The sequence below is a fragment of the Acanthopagrus latus genome, chromosome 11 (genome assembly GCF_904848185.1).
Source record: "Acanthopagrus latus isolate v.2019 chromosome 11, fAcaLat1.1, whole genome shotgun sequence".
Classification (NCBI taxonomy): Eukaryota; Metazoa; Chordata; class Actinopteri; order Spariformes; family Sparidae; genus Acanthopagrus; species Acanthopagrus latus.
Genome location: NC_051049.1, coordinates 29,454,019 through 29,477,508, shown reverse-complemented (window position 1 = coordinate 29,477,508; position 23,490 = coordinate 29,454,019). Strand labels below are relative to the sequence as shown.

At 41.6% G+C, this 23,490-nt stretch overlaps 1 protein-coding gene across 2 annotated transcripts in view; it reads right to left on the bottom strand.

Annotated features, from left to right (window-relative positions):
• The window catches only part of trappc8 (trafficking protein particle complex 8), a 54,371-nt gene continuing 30,881 nt past the window's right edge, over nucleotides 1-23,490 (bottom strand). Inside the window, exons 18-29 of one of the 2 annotated variants that reach the window (XM_037116031.1) lie at nucleotides 22,046-22,151; nucleotides 21,607-21,764; nucleotides 17,576-18,009; nucleotides 15,869-16,025; nucleotides 15,653-15,749; nucleotides 6,999-7,067; nucleotides 6,840-6,898; nucleotides 5,382-5,588; nucleotides 5,187-5,288; nucleotides 4,691-4,830; nucleotides 2,249-2,338; nucleotides 1-1,400 (exon numbers count right to left, since the gene is read on the bottom strand). In XM_037116031.1, coding sequence (XP_036971926.1) covers nucleotides 1,166-1,400; nucleotides 2,249-2,338; nucleotides 4,691-4,830; nucleotides 5,187-5,288; nucleotides 5,382-5,588; nucleotides 6,840-6,898; nucleotides 6,999-7,067; nucleotides 15,653-15,749; nucleotides 15,869-16,025; nucleotides 17,576-18,009; nucleotides 21,607-21,764; nucleotides 22,046-22,151 — 1,854 coding nt within the window. In that variant the 3' untranslated portion in view covers nucleotides 1-1,165. Of the gene's footprint in view, nucleotides 1,401-2,248; nucleotides 2,339-4,690; nucleotides 4,831-5,186; nucleotides 5,289-5,381; nucleotides 5,589-6,839; nucleotides 6,899-6,998; nucleotides 7,068-14,057; nucleotides 14,135-14,232; nucleotides 14,293-15,652; nucleotides 15,750-15,868; nucleotides 16,026-17,575; nucleotides 18,010-21,606; nucleotides 21,765-22,045; nucleotides 22,152-23,490 lie in introns of those variants that run through there. The other variant, XM_037116032.1, reaches the window with a different exon arrangement.

Here is a 23,490-nt window from a genome sequence, read left to right as displayed (position 1 = left end):
TGTTTTTTTCATTTCTCTTTACTTTAGATAGATACAGAGTTCCAGGTACTACAAATGTCATTTTCCCTGCCCAGATTTCAGACAGTCTCTCATAGTACATACGGTATCATTAGTTACAGTTTTATTTTCTATTTACATCCAATTTGTTATATAAATATAATACATCATTTCCAGAAAAGCTGTCCAGTCAATGCATACAAGAGCTCGATCACAATATGGTGAGGTTGAACACACAGGTTATGAGGAATGCTGATAGGATAGGTAGGACTATAGAAAATCAACTGCATGCATATGAGGCAATACGGATGGTGTGTTGCACTGACGGAGAACGGGCAGTATTTTGAGGCGCAGTCATCAGCCTCTTAGTCAAGACTTTAGGAAGAGCTGCAGACTCGGAGAAAAACCAGCGGGACTGTGAGTTGAGGTGTACCATATTCAGGATGTAAACAGCTCTCGTTAGAACGTCACGGCGAGTGACATTTAGAACTACAATCACTCATATGAGGACTTATTTCACTTCTCATTTCAGCATTTTTACACACTGAAATCATTACATCTGTCAGCATCAGTCCATGATTCTGGAGCCGTTCTGGCTGAACTGGACCAAACACACAGAAACTGATTCCCCAGTGATGAAAGTATTCTTGTGATGTAGCTCAGTGTGGGCACACATCCGTTCCAGAATAAGAGCAGAATTTTGTCTCTGACTTTGCTTTAAGGCTTAAGATCAGAGACAGCAGTCTGGTCGACCTGTATCCTGTGTCTGCTGCTGTTGGCTTCCAAACAAATACTTGAGATGCTGGTGAAAGGTGAGTGACACAGGGTGTGTGCAGACAGCAGGGTGCAGGGGGGTGGATGGTATGAGGGTAAACCTGTGTGCTGATGAGAGGACCTCATACAGAAATAGTAACATGCAGGTGAAAACTCTTGATGCTTGGCAGATGAAAATAGGTCCATAAACCGCCTGTCCGCTTCATCTGGAACATCAGCGCATCAATCTCTAGAAACTATATTCTAATTTACTAACTGATACAAATCATCTAGAGTTCCTGCTGTCCCATATTAATCAAGAAGAACTAGAATGGCTGTGTGTTGAGGACTCTGCTCAGTGGGTTCTGAGTCCACACAGTCCAGGATCTCCTGTCTGCAGGCCATCATGCTCCGTTCAGGCATTGTTGATGAATATGAGAGCAGGACTTGCTGTCTGCTGACTTGTCTCACACATGGCTCCCTGCTGTGCCGGCTTGGCGAAGACTCTCGGTGTGTTGAGGTTGTAGACTCCTGCCTGGAGGAAGCATGCTTGCAGAGTCAGACACAGCACCTCCTGAGGCTTCAGCTGCAGCTTGTATTGGGTCTGACCCACCCAGGTGAACGAGTTGTGGACCTCCAGAGTCTCTGGGCTGAAAATGACATGCATGGATGGAGACCTTAGAAAACATGTTCATTATGTATTTAACTGGCCAGCACATATGAGTCCTGCTGTAAATACCTCGCCACTGTCAGACAGCAAAATGCCTTCACCGTTTTACAGATTATTGGATATGCATCTGTAAGTCTACATTTATTGGAATTTTACAGTTTACGTAGCTCTCTGGTTATGTTAAAATCTTAATTAGACTAGATTAGGTGACGTTGTATGTTTGAGCTATGTGATGGCCAGTTATTCTTTTGACAGAAATATGTAATAATTATACACAAACAAGAAAAGAATGGGAAGTAGCAAGTCTCTAGAATCAGCTCAGGAGGAAAACTTTGGATTGGGCACATATCAAGACCAGTTAACTAACATCAAGAGCACACCTCAGCCTGTGAACACAGCTGATCAGTGGCTCTAGACAGAGACACTGTCTGGTAAGCCTTGATGATGTCATAAGGAGTGCTTTTTGGGCTGTATGTAAGGTGAGTGAATGATACCACAGTGAATCATGTTGGTTGAAAACAGCTCCAGACTTGAAGCTTCAGACTCCTGCACAGAACTGACTGAGGAGAAGCACCGCTCCATTCTTCAGAAACATGCTCCACCCTCAGGTTTTATATTTGTGGAGAGGGATTCATACTGCAGCAGGATAATGAGCCCCAACACCTCAAAACTGTCACCAACTACTGAAGACTGAATGGGGGGGTTATATTAACAGTTAACTTTTCACTTGGATTGTTAAACAAATGCCCAATAAAAGTATCTGTGTGTGTGTGTGTGTGTGTGTGTGTGTGTGTGTGTGTGCGTGTGTGTGTGTGCGTGTGAACTTACCTGGTGCTTTTGTGCCGCAAGTCTATGATGACATCCACTTGAGCCAAGGAACAGTTGGACAGAGTCAGAGTAACTGGCACCACACAGAGACTGGACACAGAGAGAAAAGCACGTTAACCACGGCTGCCTGTGAGATAAAGGCTGGACTGTTAAACTATCATGTGGTCTGAATCATTTAAAGCTGATTTGACCAAAATCTTGTGATACGATGAGAAAGAGCCATGTTTTAGAATGTACTGTGTCTTCCATTCATCGTTCTACACTACATCATGTGTATATATCTATTACATGTGTCTATTTCTTCCCTTTTTAATTTTATTGCTTATTTTTGCTATTGTTCCTGTTACAGTAATATGTTTCTGTTTTTGTAATCTTAGGTCGCTGCTGAGACAAACGAATTTCCCCGTCTGCAGGACATTAAAGGATTTCTGATTCTGATTCACAACACAAAAAATATCATTTACAATTCAGAGAAGGTGTCCTCCAGGGTGAAAGTAACAGAATGGAAGTGATGAAATTGTGCAGGGCCTCTATTCATCATTCACAACACCCAGCTAACATTTATCATTTACAGTGAGCAATCTGACTTACTTTGTTACTTGTTACTAAATTCACTCACACTCAGCAAACTTACCTCCTTCCTTCCTCCCTTCCTTTTTTCACTTTCCCTCTTTTGTTCCTTTTGTCTTTCTAAAGGACTAACGGTGCTCAAAACCTCACAGGAAGTCTGCCATTTTTAATTGATTATGAAGACTGAGTGCATTTTGGGGTATTTTCAGGGGTGATATTTGAAACTCCTTTGAGGGTGTTAATCTGATCCTCTTCAAACTTGGACAGCCTCAGCAGAAAAAAACAAAAAAGAGCTGCATTCACAACAGTGAGGCTTCTCAGTGTGAAGTGCAGAGACCTCTGAGTTGAAAGGAGATGCAGAGGTTTTTGCTTTGTTTCACTAGAAGAAGAGGTTTTGTCCCATTTGCTAGCGTCTGTGTTTTCGTGGTAGGCAACCTTACATTACTTTCTTATGGAACCTAATTTGCCAAAATGTGCTGTTATTGTGATGTTAAGTGCAGTGGAGTTGTGTCACTGTTTGGAGCTGGTGTGCTGGCTAGTGTTGTCCTCTGCATGTTAAATGCACGTCCTGTGACCAGCAACACAAATCTCTCTCCAGAATCCCTCAGCCCACCTTACAGCTCTGATGTTAGTCACTCACAATTACCACTGACAGCACAAAGCTCTGCCTGTCTGACTGACCTGACTCAATGGATGCCTGTAGTATTGTTGTCAAAAATATAAATTGTGAATATCTGGAATGTTTTCTATGCTAGTTTCAGCAGTACACCAGTACCAGCAGCACTCTCTTTCTCCCTTCTCTCCAATGGCAAGCTGACAGCGCTGCAGATCCCACATATCCCTGCCTCCTCCCACTCACTCAGTGTAAGCTCAGTAAAGATGACAAGGGCTGAGTGTCCACAACCAGGTTTGGTTGACAAAGAAAACAGCAGGAGTGTGTTTGTAAAAACTGCATTTTAGCCAAAAGATGTAGGAAAAAGGTCTACATACAGAGCAGCACTAACAAGAAGTGCTAACACAACCAGCTTAGCAAAGCAGGTGAATGAATGAAACCAACCGTCAGAGACATTAAAAACCATATTCAGGGCTTGTAGCTTTTGTTTGTCTATGTAACCCTTGATGTCAGCTCCCTCTAGCAACAGGTAGGTCCAGGTCTCTGCAGTGTGTATTTTGTTATGTTCGCACGGTGGAAGACGGAGAGAAGAACCAGGCGAGGAAGCAAAGGATCTGGGTTGAGCAGTCTTTATATCAAAGCTTCACCTCACAGAAAGGGACAAGAGGTTGTCGCTTACAATATAAAATATGTCACACTGCTATAAAACTTCTTCCATGGTCTTTTCCAGTAACCAGTAGTAACATAACCAGCAGATACCAGGTGTGTGTGTGTGTGTCAGCGCGCGTGAGAGAACAATAATACGAAACAAACCCAAATCATGTTCCTAGCAGAGGAATTGTAACATTCCAACGGGCCACTACATACATTGGTAATAAACTTAACCAAATCCACAGTCGTCTCTTACTCACATGGCTTCACCTCATTAATACAGCTCTTGACATTTGTATTTGCTGAACAAACAACTGGAAAGTGCAAAACAATAACTGTTTTATCTTTAGACTGAAGAGGCTGAGTTCTCCCAGTTCACCTTACAGAAAAGGACAAGAGGTTGTGACCTATGAAGGCCAAACCAACAAAGAAGAGCAGCCACAGACGGCACCAAAACAGACTAACCAGGTGGCGCCTTTACATTAGTTCAACTCCTTACACCTACATACAAAAGAAATCAATATGACTGTTAATTTTAGATGTATTGACATCTGTGTGTGTGTGTGTGTGTGTGTGTGTGTGTGCACATGCGTGTGTGCGTGCCCCACCTGTCCAGGACAAATGGATGTGTGTAGGTCTCAGGGTAGTGCAGGTTGGTTTTGACCAGTTGGGACAGCTCTGCAGAGGGCAGGACCACTGGAGGAGGTAGCTCTGATTTAAACTTGAGCAGCACCATCTCCTGAGCTTCCTACAACAAAGACACACACACACACACACTCAGAGTCACAGAGTCTTCAACCTCCACCTAATCAATCAGTCACTTTTGAAAATGAAGCCTAGCTGAGATATCACAACAGATTTAAATTGGAAAGCCGTTTTATTTTAAAGATGGTAGATTGTCTTGTTGGGAAGATTACTATTTGTCCGGACATTCCAAGTCTAAGACCAAGCAGCAGATTATCTGCAAGGGCACATGCTTTCATTTATATCAGAGCCCACATCACCAAGAATCCTGCATTGATAGTCCGCCTCACTGTCTCTTAGTACAAGCTAACTAGCTAGTACTACAACACACACACACACACACACACACACACACTGTACCTCTTTGGGAGTCAGAGAACTGGCCTCTTTGCCGATGGTCTGCAGTGCCACATGGAGCTGGCCCTCTAGGATCAGCTGCTTGTTGTCCTCAACCACATAAGCCTGTAAAGACAAACATCACAAATGTTCTGCTCCATGCTTTCTTTGGTTAGATCCAACCAATGTGGTTTATGCATAGTCTAGAACGTATTGTACCTTCCAGATGACAATAATGTTGAGGTCCAGCTCATTACACTTCCTGACAATGTTTGTGATGTCAGATGCTCTGTCCTCAGCGGAGACACAGCTTTGACTCTTGCTGCTGCACGATGTTCTGGATGACGGCACATCCAATCGCTGAGACTCTGATGTCTGACAGCCACGGAAGAAGAAATCTCCACAGGGTGTAGAGGAACTGATGATCTACACACAGGGAGCAGTAAAAGGTGAGGGGGAGGCAGACTGGGGTAGATGTAGTGGGCAGAAAATACACAGAAGTAACTGTTACCACTAGGGATGTTCCGATCCGATCTGCAGGATTGGGATCGGGGCTGATAGGGGCATTTTTCCACTGATTGGGATTGGTAATTTTGAACGTGGACCCGAGGCATTTTTTTTGTTTGTTTTTTTTTTAAACATCACAGATGCACACGTAACTTTACTCTGGCAAACCTGTGGATAAAATGTCTGCAGTGTGGAAATAACTTAAACTAGAAAGCAAAAGCAGTCCAATGGTGACATGTAACATCTGCAGTACGACCTCTGCACGGAGGGGAAACTTAACAGCCGCATTTAATACTACTCATTTGGTACGATTAAATATTACAGAGACGGTAATTAAATAAATCGCTCTGGATAATCATCTCATCTCTGTGGTAAACATCTGATCTCACACTTCAGCTGGCTGTGCACGAGGGTCTGCTGTCACAGTGCAGCATCACACACTCACCTGCTAACACAAGGAAGGTGGAGGCCAATGTTGGAATAGTATATGTAGAATAAGAAAGAGCCAGATGAAAGTATATACTTTGTTTCAACAAAATAAAAAACCTATTGGGAACAGCTTGGATGCAGGTACTTTCTTTCTTAATGCAGCTGTATCCAGAAAAATATCAACTGAGGATCACCTACTTTACTAAATATTAAAGGACTCTGATAGGGATCAGGGTAAAAAAAAAAAACCTGACTGGAACATCCCTTGTTACCACCATCACTCCAGACTGGCATCTTCAGTTGTAAAAGGTTAACCCATTAGCAGGGTTGGAATTTTGTCATTTTAGGGGCAAGGTCATTTAGCCTTACCGGGCCAGGAGCACAAAGGCCACTGTGGCCGTATGATGATTTGTTTTTTTCACGAGGCATCAAGGCCAAAGTGTAAGGCCATGACGGGAAATTCCCACCCTGCCCATTAGTCAGTACACTCATGTACTGATTATTACATGTTTACCACAGGTGAAAATCTCCAGGGCTTAAAAATGAAGCCAACTTAAAGTTCCTCCAATGGCCACTTGAAGCTGGCTACAACAGTGAGTCAGTCCCCATGAGACCCTGATCTTCTGGAGACCAGATGAGAAATGATTACAGTTCTTTTACATGAAGAAATTACGAAGCATGTGAGCATAAATACATTAGAACATATCTGTGAACAATGATAACATTTTGCTTTTGATTTACCCGTTCGTTTCCCAGATTCAGGTCTGCAAAGGTGTATTTCTTTATGGCATCTGAGGTAGCTAGAAACGACAGACAGAACACAGAGAAATCAGTGTTCATTCAACACCATATATTGGAACAAAGCAGACTGATGGGGTTTGTTTATTCTGAATGGGGTACCTTTGTGGGGCTTGCATCGTGTGGCCCTAAAACACAGCTTGGCTCTTTCTCTGCTGGTGAGTTTACAGTCTGGATGGGAAGCAGGCAGACAGAGAGAGACTGTGATTGATACTGACATCAAACAGGTTTGTCCTGAGAAAAACATGTGTGAGCTCTGTATAAAGAGACTTAGGGCTGTAATTGCTCATGTATTCAAGCCAGATGGTGGTGGTATGTGTTCACAGCTGAATGCAGACAGACAACACGATGTGTCGATCAGCGGTTCTCATACTGGGTCCCCGGACCCCCTGGAGTCCGCGAGCCATAGCTTGGGGGTCCGCGATATAATTTGCAACAAATTGCAAAGTGATGCTGTATCATTAAAAACTGTGTAAGTACACGTGCTTATGTTAGCTCATATGATTGTATCACGTAAATCTGACACACATCACTCACTCGTATCACTCGCACTTAGTGTACAGCTCCTGCCAATGACTTTTCTATGATTTCTAAGTATCTTTTTTTTTCCTTTTTTTTTTTCCAGAAGAAGTTGCTACTCAGCTCGCTGTGGCAGCATCAAAAGTGTCTCCTCCTCCTCCTCCTCCTCCACAAGAGCTCCAGACCTGGTCATCCATCTCCAGCAGACCTCCACCTACACCATACGCTGATTCACCAAAACTCTCCAGCAATCTCAGAGTCCTGAAGGAAGTTATCTCAGTACTCGAGCGAGAGTTCATAGAGTTTGGAGAGAAGACACTGAGCAGTCTTCAAAGGTCTGATAACAGCCATTTAATGGAGGAGATGTACTCCACAGGCAAAAATCAGAGATACCAGATAGATGAACTCCAGCAACCTGTTAGAGAACTGGAAGAAAACAACCGTTCACTGAGAGGAACACTCAAAAGAGTGATAGAGGACCTGGCATCGGCCCACCACTCCAGCCAAACACAGCCCCTGCACCAGGAGATCCAGCAGTCCCTGCACCAGGGGACCCAGCAGTCCCTGCACCAGGGGACCCAGCAGTCCCTGCACCAGGAGACCCAACAGTCCCTGCACCAGGAGACCCAACAGTCCCTGCACCAGGAGACCCAACAGTCCCTATACCACGAGACTCAGGGTAGGAAACCAGAGACGTCTGCCACCCAGACATCTTCAGCCTCTCGCCCCCAAATTTCTCCTCCCCTCTCCCCTCTGGACACCACTGACACAACAAAACAGAAATAATATTTCTGTGTGATTCCAATTGAAAGTACATCAATATGAAACGTCTCTTCCCAGGCAGAAGATCCAAGATGATTTGGAGTCCCACCATCTCAGAGGCTATAAAGAAGCTGACCACTACAGACCTCCAGGGTGTTAAACACCTCCTGATTCACTTGAACTAATGACCTCACACACAACAAGGACATACCTCACTCACTGCGACAGGTGTCAGAGAGAGCAACCTCATTGGCCCCCACACAGGGTAACCATATCCGCCCTGTTACCCAGAAGAGATGTTCCTCAGCATGAGATCAACAAAATCAATGCTGAAATATCCAAAGCCTGCACAGGAATACTAAACGTCCATATGGCACATCACGCAGAGATCCTCTACCAGCACCTGTACGACGGCCTACATCTAAACCAGAGCGGTGTGCGACTGTTCATCAAAGATATTAAAGATACAGCTCTCGACTGCAACAGATCAGCACCTCACATCACCAACAAGAGAACATCCAACCACCGGAACCTCCACAAAAGGTTGCAGCACACTAGAGACACCACCAACAATGGCCGGAGCTTTTCACAGAGACTTGGACCTGCCTCAAGGTACTACGCCCCAGCCGGACGTCTCCGGGGACCCAGCCCCATCACACTGCTGTACACCTCAGCCCTACCTCCTCAAGACCACACCCCACCACACCAAATATATATATTACAATTGGAAGAATGAAATTAAATCCATCAATAAATTAGATTGCTATCGCTTACTGGATAGAGAAAATTCTCCAGCACAATATCTGGTCAGCATAAAAAAGCCCAAACAGAGATGCACATTAACAATGTACAGACTCGAACACACCAAAGAAAAAAGAGAAGGTCATGACAAAACTGAAGAAGGAAAAAGCACAAATGATATTTTTTACAGGAGACTCATTTAACACAGATAGAGCACGATAAACTTAAAAGATATGGCTACAGGAATCTATATTATAGTTCATACAAAGGGGGATACAGAAGAGGGGTTGTAACCTTAATATCGAACATGATTCAATTTGACTGTGAGAAAGAGCTCAAAGATAAGGAGGGGAGATACATTATAGTAATGGGTAGATTAGAAAACGAACCAGTAACATTGATAAATATATATGCACCCCCTGAGAGCGATAAAAAAATTCTTTAAATCCTTGTTTGATGTAATAGCTGCTGAAGCAGAGGGAATCTTAATAGGTGGAGGGGATTTAAATGTTATCATGAATCATAATATGGATACCACGAGCCTCAAAAGGAATAAAGGGCAGTTAACGAGATTTATAAACATATCATTGGAGGAGATGGGAATGGTAGACGTATGGAGAAACCTTCATCCTCTGCTCAAGGATTATACACATTATTCAGCAAGTTCATTCACGGATAGATTATTTCATGATGTACCAGAGTGATAGCTTCAGAGTGAAGGAATGTGAGATTGGGGCTGCAGATGTGTCAGACCATAACCCTCTCTACCTGAAAATGAATATAAACAACAGGAAAAGACACACAGTATGCAGACTCAATGTAGGGATTTTGAACAATGAACAAAGAAAAGACAAAGTAAAAGCAGAAATAAAGAGATATATTGAGGAGAATAACAATGGAGAGGTGGACCCGACAATATTGTGGGATGCCATGAAGGCTGTCATTAGGGGAAAACTGATAGCTGAAACAGCACATGTAAAAAGAGTTAAATTAGAGGCATATGAAAAGTATACAGATAATCTGAGGGAATTGGAACAGGAATATCAGAACACAAAGGATACAAAAACTTATCAACAGATCAAAACACTGAAAACAAAGATAAATGACCAGTTACTGGAAGAAGTTGAAAAAAGGAATACGTTTCTGAAACAGAACTATTATGAAGCAGGCTCCAAGGCCACTAAACTGCTAGCAAAAAGAATAAGAAAACAACAAGCGTTAAGCAATATATGTAAAATCAGAGATCCAAATACAAGAGAGTTAACCCATAACCCAGAGGAGATAGAGAAAATCTTTCAGAGATACTATGAGGAACTATATACACAGCCTGACTCAGCGGATGAAGAGGAAAGGAAAGTGTTTCTGGATTCATTGGATCTGCCATCGATCGGGAATATCCAAAATGATAAGCTAACGGCTGATATTACAATGGAGGAGGTAAATGATGCAATAATTGCATTAAAAAATAATAAATCTCCAGGCAGCGATGGCTACACCATAGAGTGGTACAAAGTGTTCAAGGATGAGCTCACACCATTGCTCTTGGGTTCTTTTAATTGGACACTCCAAAACAATAAAATACCTCCATCCTGGACTGAAGCAATCATTACGGTCATCCATTAACAAGGAAGAGACAAGGAGCACTGTGGGAATTACAGACCAATTTCTTTGCGAAATGTGGATTATAAAATATACACTACAATTATCTCTAAACGACTGAATACTTTTATAACAGAAATTATCGAGGAAGATCAAACAGGATTTATAAGTGGAAGGCAAGCGCAGGACAACATCAGAAGAGCTCTGCATATTGTGGATGAAGCGCAACAGAAAAAACAAAGCATTATATTAGTAAGTATCGATGCAGAGAAAGCGTTCGACTGTGTGAATTGGAGATTTTTATATCAAGTGCAACAACGAGTTGGATTTAACAGTAAATCAGTACAATGCATAAAGACGCTATATCAACAGCCCACCGCCAAAATTAAAATAAATGGAAGTTTGACTGACAAAATTAATTTGCAGAGGTCTACCAGGCAGGGCTGTTGCCTATCACCCACTTTGTTCGCTCTTTTTGTTGAACCGTTGGCACAAGCAGTCTGCCAGAACGAAAAACTGGAGGGAGTAATGGTGAATGGAACAGAACACAAAATAGAACTTTTTGCGGATGATGTTATAGCCTTTTTAGAAAAACCGAACAAGCACTCCCTGTACTGATGAAACTTTAAGAAAGGTACAGATACCTTTCAGGATATAATGTAAATATTTCGAAAACACAGATACTATCACTTAACTACATTCCATCAAAAGAGATCCAGGAGTCATATCATCTTAGTTGGAACCTAAGAAAAATAATATTTGGGAGTCTCCATCACTAAAGGATTACCTAAACTATACAAAGAAAACTATGATAAAATAAGCCAAGAGATACAAAAAGACATTGGAAGATGGGCCACTCTGCCGCTAGATTTTAACTCGAGAATCGAAACAATCAAAATTAATTTGCTACCGAGACTCCTCTATTTATTTCACTCTTTACCAGTGGAGGTCCCTCAAACCCAGTTTGTGACCTGAAACAGAATGATATCGCGGTTTATCTGGGCAGGTAACCTACAATTAGATTAGAAACTCTCCAGTTGCCTAAAGATAGGGGGGGAATGGGTCTACCAAGTCTGAAAGAATACTACTTTGCAGCCCAGCTGAGATATTTACTCTGTTGGTGTAAACCAGGCTACACTGCAAAGTGGAAAGAAATTGAGAAAGAGTTTGGAGGATACCCAATCCAAAGTTTGATTGGAGATAAAGAAGCATACAATAAAATCAAAAATAAAATTGATTCAATTATATTGTTCACTCTGGAATTATGGTATAAAATTATTAAAACATATGGGATGAACAGGGACATACATTTATTAAAGTGGGTTTCATCTGACAGCAATTTCAAGCCTGCCAGATACGACAAGGGATTCAAACAATGGGAAATTAAGGGAATTACAGCTTGGTGCATGTTAGAGAAAGATGGGGGGCTGGAGAGTTTTCAGAACATGAGAGCCAAATATGATCTGAGTAAGCATGAATTCTTTAGGTACATACAGCTAAGAGATTACTACAGGAAAGAAATCAGGATGGACCCCTCCACGGAAGTGAATGGTGTGATACAAACAATAATTAGTTTTTATAAGGACACCAAAATTAAAATGATATCAGCACTGTACCAAAAAATGACATTAAACAAGAATACAACTAACTATATAAAAGAAAAGTGGGAGTCAGAGTTAAATAAAGAAATTTCGGACAAAGATTGGTTAAATATGTGGAAAATGCATCAAACAACCACCAATTCGCGGACGTGGAGGGAGTTCTCTTGGAAAAATTTGGTCAGATTCTTTATCACGCCCAAGGTCAAGAGTAATTATTTGAGTGTGAATCTACCATGCTGGAGAGAATATGGAGCATTAAGTTCAGACCATTCACATGTATCTTGGAATTGTGATAAGGTACAACTGTTTTGGAAGATGGTTCATAAAATCTTGCAAGAGGTGTTGAGATATAAGATTCCTTTGTGTTGTGAGGTACTCTATCTGTGTAATTTCACCGAAGAAAATGTCCATGCAGGGGATAGATATCTGGTAAATCTACTGTTAATAGCTGGTAAAAAAGCTATCACAAGAAAATGGGGTAGAGCGGACCTTCCAACCCAGGAAAACTGGATGGAGATAATAGAAGAAATCTATGTGATGGAAAAATTAACACATCGCCTAAGATTACAAGAAACACAACTGGAGGACAAATGGCTGAAATGGACATTTTTCAGGACCAGGATAAGCGACAAAGACTATTGAACGAACATCAGCTACAGAGGACGAAATTGAGAGAACCATTGAATGAACAGGAAGAAATGCAACTCCCAACGGGACTGTCTTGTGTATTTGTTTTTTTTTTTGCTTTTTAGTGTGGCTTTGTCTGTTCTCTGTTTTGTAGGATGAGAGGTATATGTATACAAAATTTGAAAAATCAATAAAAATTAAAGTGAAAAAAAAAACAGTGAAGAAAAGTAAAAAGAACAAGAAAAAAAAACAAAAACAAAAAACCAATGTACAGACTCACCGACCATCAACTACAGGCTGAAAAAGGTCGGCATGAGAAAGAATGGAAGGTCAGAGAATTAAGAGTATGTAAACACTGTTCTTCAGGAGAAATAGAGACTGAGGCCCATTTTCTCCTCTCCTGCCCCCTGTACCAAACTGAGAGAGAGGCTTTCCTCCAGCAGATAACTGCAGCAGATCCATCATATCAGGGAACAAGATGTGATGGACTGTTAAAAGTATGTCTGGGAGAAGATCCACAATTTATAAAATTAGCTGCACAGTAAGTAACACTCTGCCATGATGCTAGAGAAACACACGAATGCAGATCAGAACCATGATTACTATAGTGTAATATTGTTTTTTTATTATTAATATTAACATTTAATATGAACTGTATGTGTATATATGTTTTTCATTGTATGACAACTTGTAATTGCCTAATGATACCCAATCTTATTAATCCTTCCACACACACATTATTCTCTTTATTTCATTTCATTCATGCCAATAAAGCAAATTTGAATTGAAATGATTTAAACTGAAATTGAGAGAGGGAGAGAGAGAAAGAGAAAGAGATAGAAAGAGAAAGAGAAAGAGAAAGAAAGAGAGAGAGAGAGAGAGAGAGAGAGAGAGAGAGAGAGAGAGAGAGAGAGAGAGAGAGAGAGATGGCCTGAACCAGGCTGTCCGGGATATTAACTCCATATTTGACTGCACAGCATTTCCATCCAATCTGCAAAAATCTGGTGTCTGAAGACACAGACAACCTGACAATCGTGAGCTCTGCCTCCAGAACCGGGAAACCAGGAGAGTGGATGCAGTGACAACATGCTGAAAGGTGACACCACCACAACCACCTGGACCTATAACCCAGAGCTCTGTGACACAGTTTGTGCAAAAGGCTACGTATGTACTTTTATATTTATTTTTTGTTGCATTCTGTTCCATGTTGAGTATAATAAGCCACTAAATAATAAACATTTGATATAATGTATGTTTTGTACATTAGTTATTCATTTTCAGTGAGCCGAGCCATAACAACACCTCACGTCACCTCACTCCTCCGATGTGAACACTGAGGCCTGGGACTGGGTGCGCAGTCCCTTTGCACCAGCTGCAACAGCAAACGGCCTGACAGATAAGGCAGATAGGATACTGAAGGTCCGATTCCAGCAGGTTAATCTTGCAAACTTCTGGCCCTCCCTCTCACTTGAGTATCTCGAACTCACTGCTGAGGCCATGCAAATATTGCTCCCTTGTCCACTGTGAATCATCATTTTCCACTTTGACTGCAATGAAGAATAAGTGGAGGATGAGGAAGAGGATGATCTGGAGGATGAGTCTGTTTGTTAACCATCACTCCAAGAATACAGAAACTGTGTAGTGAGGCCTTATCCTTCTCACTAGTTTAGTGATTTATTGATGTGAGTGATGTGTGAATTGATTTACGTGTGATAAAACTTTGATAGAGCCAAATGCAAATATTTATGACTCGGCTTAATTACTAAAACTGTCATGATGTTGTTCAGTTTTCTGCCAATAATTTTCTGCCAATAATTTCAATAAGGGTGATAAGTTCATCATGTTATGGTTAAACCACTAAAGTACGGTAAGCTTTTCACTGGTTTTAAAATTAACTGGGTTCATTAAGACTTTGCCAGGCTTGTTACTGTTCAATTTCTGAAAGCTTTAAGATCCGTTACTTGTAAATTAGAAATGCTGTGAGGTCAAAATGTAATCTGAATAAAAATGACCCTGCATTATGACCCAGCACAGAAATGGTATTCACATTTATTTATTCAAATTGAATTTGTTTAATTTCTACGAAACTCACCTTAAGTATTGAGGTAAGTTTAAAATATAAATAATTCCTACAGCATCTAGGAGTACCAACGTCAGTAAACACATGTTTACTGACGTTGGGGGGGGGGGGTCAAAGATTTCTTTCTCTTTGGGATCAATTATTTATTGATTTTAAGGAAGGGAAAGCATTACAGTCACAGAACTGACACATTGCAAACAAAGCAAATTGTGTGAGACACAGGCATGTTTCTGCACTATGTAACTTGTAATGTTTTACCTCAGTAAATCACAGCACTAATTATCAGCAATTTTGGTGAAACTGGATCATATTTTATGGATAAAATGTTTCTTCTGGTATTCCCTCTGATATCCTCCAGCTGCTCTGCCTCAACTTGTTGTGATTTATGGAGTTTCTGATGGTAACCTGCAACTGCTGCTTAGTTTAGCTACAATTTAGCTCTGCTAGCTGAGTCTGCAGGGTACACTGCTGGGGAGTGTTGGCGTTTGTTTATACCAATGGGAAAGGAGCTTTGGACCACTGGGAGGAGGCAGTGTCCAGGGCTAGAATCAGCCCCAAACTGAGGCAGAGAATGAGGAGTTTGCAGAGCATATGAAGAATAGAAAAATACACAGTGACCAAGTAAGAGACATGAGAAAATCTAGTACTGGCTTTTAGTTGGATGCAACATCTTCACTAAAAAACAATGTGCAGACACTGACAACCGACGCTTTACTGGAAGTTGTTCCTGTTGAAGAGTAAGCATGGTAAGCTACTTGCTAACTTGTGTCTTGTGTTTTTGCATGTCTTGATGTTTGGCTGCATTGGCAAAGTTCTGCCATACCCACCTTTATCCTTGGCTGGGTTGATGCACTTTTGTAGGCGCCAGTGTTGACTGCTGCTGGACACCTGCACGATGTGGAACTCACGCATGCCAGATTCACTCTAGGAGTAAAGAGTATTAAATCAAGGCTTGAACAGTGATATGTTGTTTAACTTGACAGCAAGAGCAAAAAGGTCCATACGTTGTGTATTTGGGGTATGTGGCATGCTGTGTATCTCACCATATTGATGTTCTCCACATCAATAAAGACCAGCGTTCCACCGCCCCCTTTATCACCCAGACTGTGATGTGGGGGCACACAGCTGCGGCAGGCCGACGCCTGCACACTCAAAGACCGACTGGCACAGATAAACACTGTGTGACGTAACACCCGATGACTTCACATGGAGAGAAACAGAAACAGATAGATTGACTTAGATGGGTTGTCTGCACATGATAAGCATTCTGAGCTGAACTCACTGCTGAATTAGTGCAATGTCAATGAAGAGGCTTCAGACATCATATCGTAGATCAGTAACTAAGTTATGATAGATGAATAGTTCTAGGAGTGGTCAGTAACCCATGTCTCTCCTTCCCCTGCTCATGTAGTGAAAGAGAAAAGAAATGTTCTGGGATCCTTGCCCACTTCATCCAATCGGGACAGAGAACTCCATAAAGACGTGGTCCTGTCTGCATGGAGAACAGGCAGAAAGTAGGATCCTCCTGTTCTGGTACCTACACTGGCAATGGTGGAGGAAGGAAAGCAACCAATTCCAGTACTCCTGATGACAACTTATACTAGCAAACAAGCCAAGTGAAAGAAGAAAGAAGCAAAGACAGCTGCCTTGAAGAAAAGAAAGGAGTCGGGCAAATGTGATGACGTAGAGAGAAGGGAGGGGAGTGCTACCTGCAAAATGGACAGGAATTTAGCTACAGTAAAATGACAAAACAGCTTACAGGAGTTCTAAGTTATACTTAGATGCTAACGGCGATGGACAGTTGGCAATTTGCTAACTTTTGAAAGAGATGGCCCAGTAAGAGCAATCTCCAGCCCCACAACAACCAACACACACCTATGAGCATCTCCCAGGACACTGTTGCAATGTGTCTCTACGAGCCTCTTGCTCTTCTGTGCCTGAATATTACTACTTGTCACTTTGACCATGAACATGAGTGTAGGCAACAATATATTGTAGAACATAGTATTTATCATGGATTTATCCTTACTAACTTGTGAAAAATGTGCTCATGCTCTGTGGTGTATACAGCCTGCTCCAGTCGCTCCTGCTTACTTTAACTTTGTTTTCAACTTTTTTCCTTTTCTCTTTACCTTACTTGTTCATTTTTCACTTAAGTTGTTTATTAAGTTACATCCTCTCTAAACATGCTTGTGTGGGGAGTTTTGGTTGTTGCATTTGTGGTGGAATTCCTTCTTTTACTCTGCCACTCCACCGTCGCTGAGCAACACCACATCCATCCACCATGGACAACGTGCAGAGTGTCTAGTTAACTCATCAATTTTTATGTACCAGCATGAAATAATCACAAGATTAGGTTTTGTATCTCTTCTTCACTCACTCTCAGACTGTCTGCTTAAACTTCCGTGTTACTCACCAAATATTTCAAGAATTTATATGATTGGCAATCAGTGCGGTTTACTGTGTGAATCAACCAAGGCACAAGGTCATATACAGTTTCTGCAGTGACGATGGGCTACATGACAAACTGTGTGCATGATACTACGGATATGCTTTGGTCTGGCATTTTGCTCAGGTGTGTCTGAGCCCTTAGAGCCATGAGTCAAGAGTTGGTAAATATACAGATTTCCTTTAGCTATTTGTTTTGAGATTTTCCTTTGTGATACAGGCTACGAATGCCTATGTGTAAAATAGTGGTCTGCACATATTATGTATGCCCTTAAACCAATTCACATCCCTTTAACTCTTACCTTATTTTGTTTCCTTTGTCTGTGCTCTCGTAGTAGAAAAGGAAATTGATTTCATGGACTCCTTCCTGGTCAGGTCCTCTGAGCCAGAGAGGAAGCTGGGTAGACTCTCCTGGTTGCAGTGTGCTGCCATCTATTGGAATGTCTATCACACCGGATGGCTGGCTGAAATCCTCAGCTGACACCAACATCTCAGATGCTGCTGAGCCTGACTGAGGGGGTGTGGCCAAGGTTTTATATGCGGAGTTGTTTTCAGCTGAGGTTGGGCTGACGGGTGTAAGAGGTGTTGTGGCCTGGCTGCCAAAGGTGAAGAAGTCGGGGTGCGTGGACACCACTCGAAGGCCGCACAAGGCAACACTGCTTACATTACAGAACTCAACGTAGGCCTTTCGGATTTCACCACATAGCAGTGCGGTGGGAAACTGCAGGAAGAAGACCTGACACACAGACACATACAAGATGATTACCAGGCAGCATTGAAAATGCCTTGATTTGACACAAGCTGCATGGCCAGGCCTGTCAAGACTGGTACTCTTTCTGTCAAATTTACATCCAATTCACCTGATAACATTAAATATCTACTGCAGCACTACACTATGATCAGCATGTCTCTGAAGATTTGAGATCGATGTTTGTTATGTGTTCCTCACCAGGCCTAAAATTTAACACGCCACTGATGTAACATTTGAGTTTTGAACTCTCTCACTGGGTTTGTGCATACTGTGGACACCTTAAGAACAGCTCAACACCTACCTCTCTAGACCTGCCTTTATATAGTTTCTATTTTATTGTATTTAATTATTCAGGCCAAAGCACCGCCTGGTGCTGAGCCTACTGAAATGGTAGGATTATTATTTGTGGGAATATTATGGAAATTAATTCATTTTTGCAGGGTAGAGGTGCTTGAAAACTCATGAACCTGGCACATGGCATCAGGAATGAGGAGTGGCAAGTACACACCCTACAGAAAAGTAGACATTGCTGTACATTTTACCAACATGCATTATGTGGCAGGCCCATGTATTCTATACACCAACCAATCAAGAAGTCAGCCATTTTGAATTTACTGTGCATTTTGTGATGTTCTGCCATGAATTAAGAAATTGTTGTAGCCTAAATATCAATGGTGGACACAGGAAAAGAAATGGAACCCCTTCACACTCTATCCCAAACATAAAAAATCAAAGCCATGGCAACCAGTCAGTGTTCAGTGATGAGGCAACTGCTGCCACATGTCCAACAGTTGGGCGGAGGCCTGTTGAACAGTAGCCCCATTCACACTGGCTTTTGGGCGTGGCTTTAGTACACCAATTCCCCGCCTCCGTCTCAGTGTCAATCTCTCGGTGGTGGAGAGGGGTGAAATTTCGGTCTGGCCCTGATACGCCTCTGGAGGTAGTATCAGGGCTGTATTATTGGAGAACCGAACCAGAGAAACCAGTGAACGGATAAGCCAGCTTCTCATATCGAGGGCGTATCGATCAACAGTCATTTAAATACAGTGTCCTTCACTCAACTTAAAGTGAAACTCTTGCCAAAAAGCAACCCAGGCTTTATTTGTGAATGAATATAAGCAAAGTTTAATGTTGTGTTGAGCCTTCTTACTGCTTTAAAAATAGCAATTTTGATGCTAGCGTAAGAGTGCCCCTGTACTCCATTGAAAATTAGCTTGCCCGAAAATGAAACTACGGTAAATCTTATTAGTGCCTCTTTCATTCTAATTATGCTTTTACATGAAGGTTTGACTCATATACATTCACAAATAAAGAATTTGGCGAGAGTTTCACTTTAATACACAGAAATGTCCCACAAAGCAACGTTAAATGACCAAACGAAAGTAACATAGTAACTGTCTTTGGCAACTTAAATGAGTTGTCTAACTCAGAGTTAGAAAACAAGATGGATAACACTTTCATATCTGAATGCTACTCATAAAGCTGGAGCCAGGAGATGATACGCTTTTAGATTTAAATATTTTGTTATTCATTTTGTTCATCTTGCGTGTGTTGTGCCCTCTTATCTCCTTTTCATTCCTCAGGCACATTTCAAAGGCTTGACCTGAGTCCCAATCTGATACTCAGCCTTAACTAATATTTTTAAGCATAATACAGCTGCATTAAAGAAAAAAGTACCTGCATTCCTTAATAGTTTTTTTGATTTTGCTAAAACAAAGTATATACTTTCAGGCTCTTTCTTATTCTGCATATGCTATTCCAACATTGGCCTCCACCTTCTTTGTGTTAGCAGGTGAGTCTGTGACGCTGCACTGTGACAGCAGACCCTCGTGTTCAGCCAGCTGATGTGTGTGAGACGCAGCACATGCTTGGTACCTCCATATCATCCACTGCTTTTTACATATTCCTTATGTTGTCATGTAAAATGATGTGCTTGTCTATTTCACACATGTTCAGCATCTCCCCAACTGCCTGTTTTACATGATCAGCTGTATGAAGCCGACGAAACTTATGTGCATACTGGCACTTTGTAACTCGAAAGAGGAAGAAATGTAATGTAATCCTGAGATGGTAGGGCATGCTGGGGATTCAGAAACTCCAGGTGACCAAGAAAACCCTGATCCTCTACCACGGAGATGAGCTGGTTATCCTGAGCAATTAATCTAATTACCCTCTCTGTAATATTTTTGGCCATGTTGCTGTCTCGAGGATATTTCTCTTAACTTTTGAAAGTATCCATGAGTGTTTGTTGCTTCGGTGTCTTTGCCTATATTGCTTAACTGAACTTTCTTTGAGTGTTTGTTATTTATTTGCTGTATCAAATGTGCAGTATTAAATGCAGCTCCATGAAACGGTCATATTACAGATGTTACATGTCGCCGTTGTACTATTTTGCAACAATGTCCAGTGTATTGCGTAACATGCATCAAAGACAATTTGTGTATTGATGGAATGCAACTTTTTCTGCTTGACAAAAGACCTATTTACACGGGACTAGTATAACCTGGGAATCTCCAGCAATTTGTAATAATTGTGGAGGTCGTCTGTGATCTTAATCCTGTGCGAATCTGCCATGTCCGTAATTTAATTAAATTTCCTACCATATTTCATCAAACACAGAGGTCATTTGATAATATTAGTCCCGTGCAAATCGGCATCTCTGTGATTTGGGGTTGTTTTTTGTTTTTCTTATTTTTTTGTGTGTTTTCAACACCTTTTTTCTGCCTTTTTCCCGGTCGAGAATGATGGAGGCTGCGTTGGGAATTATAAATGAAAGTTTTGACAGCATTTTGGGTGCAAATTCAGGAGGCTCATCAGAAGAGCGAAATCTCTAAAGATGATTAGATGGATTAAATGCATGGCAGCATGTGGTCAGGAACATATTTCCATCTTTCAACAGGCTCAACAGTTATTATATTAAAAATATCCATCTCTAACCGTTGTGCTGCTCCAACAAGGGCTCCGGTACAATCGACCCGGGGGATAATGTCAGTAAATTCAAGTTAAAACACAGACTTCTCTTATCCTGTGCGAATGTGCCGCACAAAACACAGACGTGGTGGGATGATTTCTAAATTACTTGAGGTCCCCAGGTAATACTAGTACTGTGCGAAGAGCTGCATTTTCCCCATAGCCAAATACCAGAGTGTTGCCAAACATTTTAACTCCAGCATTATTGGATTGTTTCACAACTCCAATCCCTTTGTGGTCCATCCGACATCATTTTAATAATTCCCTGTCATTTAGCGTCTCCAACACATTCGGCTGTGACTAGGTCTTAGCGAGTTAGGAGTCCTCTGGACTACTTCTAAAGTCTCCCAGACTTAGGTGCTACTTTTAGGCCTAAAATGTTTTGTGAATAACTCTTATGTTCAAAAATTAGGAGTCCTAAAGTTACGACTGACATGCCCATTATTTTTAGGAGTTGCTCCTAAATTTGCCTGTTAGGGGCTACTTTTAGCCTTAAGAGTCTTTGTGAATACAGGCCCTAATTGACATCCTTCGTCTTTAGATTACATACATTCTGCTAATATTGCTAGGACTGAATGACTGTGAGTGACAGTCAGTGAGTCAATGTAGTACCTCCATTAGGGGCATGGGTGATGTTACAATGAAATTCAGCCTTTGATCAGGACCATGTCGAACCGTCATCTTGTCCTCTTTGGTCTGATTGAGTCGAGGGCCCTGGATCATAAGGTCCTGTTTGCCATGAACCACCATCGCATCAAATGTCTGCTGGCCTTTAGACAGGAGGGAATCCACCAGTGTGCATTAGTGTGGCAGCATAATAAAAAACATCCAGAATAATCTGTCACTGGGCTTATTAACATCTTTAATAAATATTTCTCCAAAAAGAGATTTCTCGAGAAATTTGAGTCATGAGTCAGAAGCATGTTATTAAGAGATTAAATCAGTTTAGAAGGCAAAACTACATCTGAATAAAATATCAGACTTGTCTACTGACAGTGAGAAGTGATAGTAAAGAAGCCAACAATAACTAATCCAAGTACATGTGCATTACCTTCACTGTTGGGAGCCATCTCTCCAGAAGAGGCTGCAGCCAGGTTGTACACCACACCAACAACTTTCAGTCGGCCTGTTCTGTGCGGCAGCAGCCTGAGTCGAGCCTAAGATCAAAGTTCACAGCAACTCTTAGCAGCACAACAAAAGATTTGTGTTCTGCCAGGAGCATGATATGAACCAAAGAACATACAGCTTTACATTGTAATTAAGCTCTTCAGGCATTTTTATGGACAATGGGAGCAGCTTTTCGAGCATCTGGGACCTTCCATCTATACATGCATACCCTCACATCACCATCGGAGATCATTAGCTCATTAGTTGGCAAACTATTCATGCGTTCTCGTTTCTCTATGACTTCTTACATGTGAGCATGTGTGGGACAGAGACTTCTGTTGTGACAGGGGAGTTATTGGTGTGAAATCAGAGTGCGTAGAGAGAGAGAGACAGTCAAATTAATTACAAGGTTTATAAAATAAGCCTCACATTAAGTCAGTTTTTAATTGAATGCTCAATTATGTTTGTACTGTTTCTTCTCGATCCTTCTTAAGTCATCAGCAAGCACCGCACTGAAGTTTTAGCTACAGTTTTCTTATGCCATTTATCACTAACCTCACTTCTGCAAATATTTCACGTGAGGAATAAACTGTGTAAGCAGGCTCAGTGCCTCACCGGTCAACTTACACCTCCCGATTACGTAGACCACTGAAGCAAACACGGCAACATTACTGTCTATTTCCCATTTACTCTGTTTATTTTTTTAATAGCCAAATCCTGCGGAAGCCTGAGGAATGGAACATGTTTTCCATTCGCCCTGAACTGTGGTACAATTGTCCATATTCAAAATCTACACAGTTGATATCTTGTGCAAAATATTCAGAGAAGTGAGGTATTCAGAATCAAACTGTAATATTAAATTGTAAATGTAAAATGAATTCGGTTGAAATCATATTCAATTAAAAAGTAGCGTATCCAATTACTAAAGACTGCACTTCCATTAAAGGTCCCATATTATACTGTTTTTCATCAATTTCACACAGCTGTCAGAGGTCCAACAAGTCTGTATTCGATATGTATTGCCCCAAACCCATGCGTGGTCCTGAACTTCAGCTGTATAAAAGTCGCTCTACTAAGCTCTACTGACAGCTGTCTGTTTCTGTGCCTGCACCTTTAAATGCTCATGAGCTCCGTCTGTCAACGCCTACTTGGAGAGCCCTGCCTGCTATGTCACTCTCAGGGAGAGGAAGCCCCTTGCGCAACTGGTAGCATGTGCTAATGTTTTATAACTTTAAAAAACTTGCTGTGGTTTATTCATTCAAAGTCGGACTTAAGCTCATGACTGTTCTATAAATTTGTTTTCTGCATGATTTCAACATTTCTATGGTCAAAACTGAGGCAGCGATGAGCCGTGCTTCACCTCTGAAGGTGCTGTGCCACACACACTGA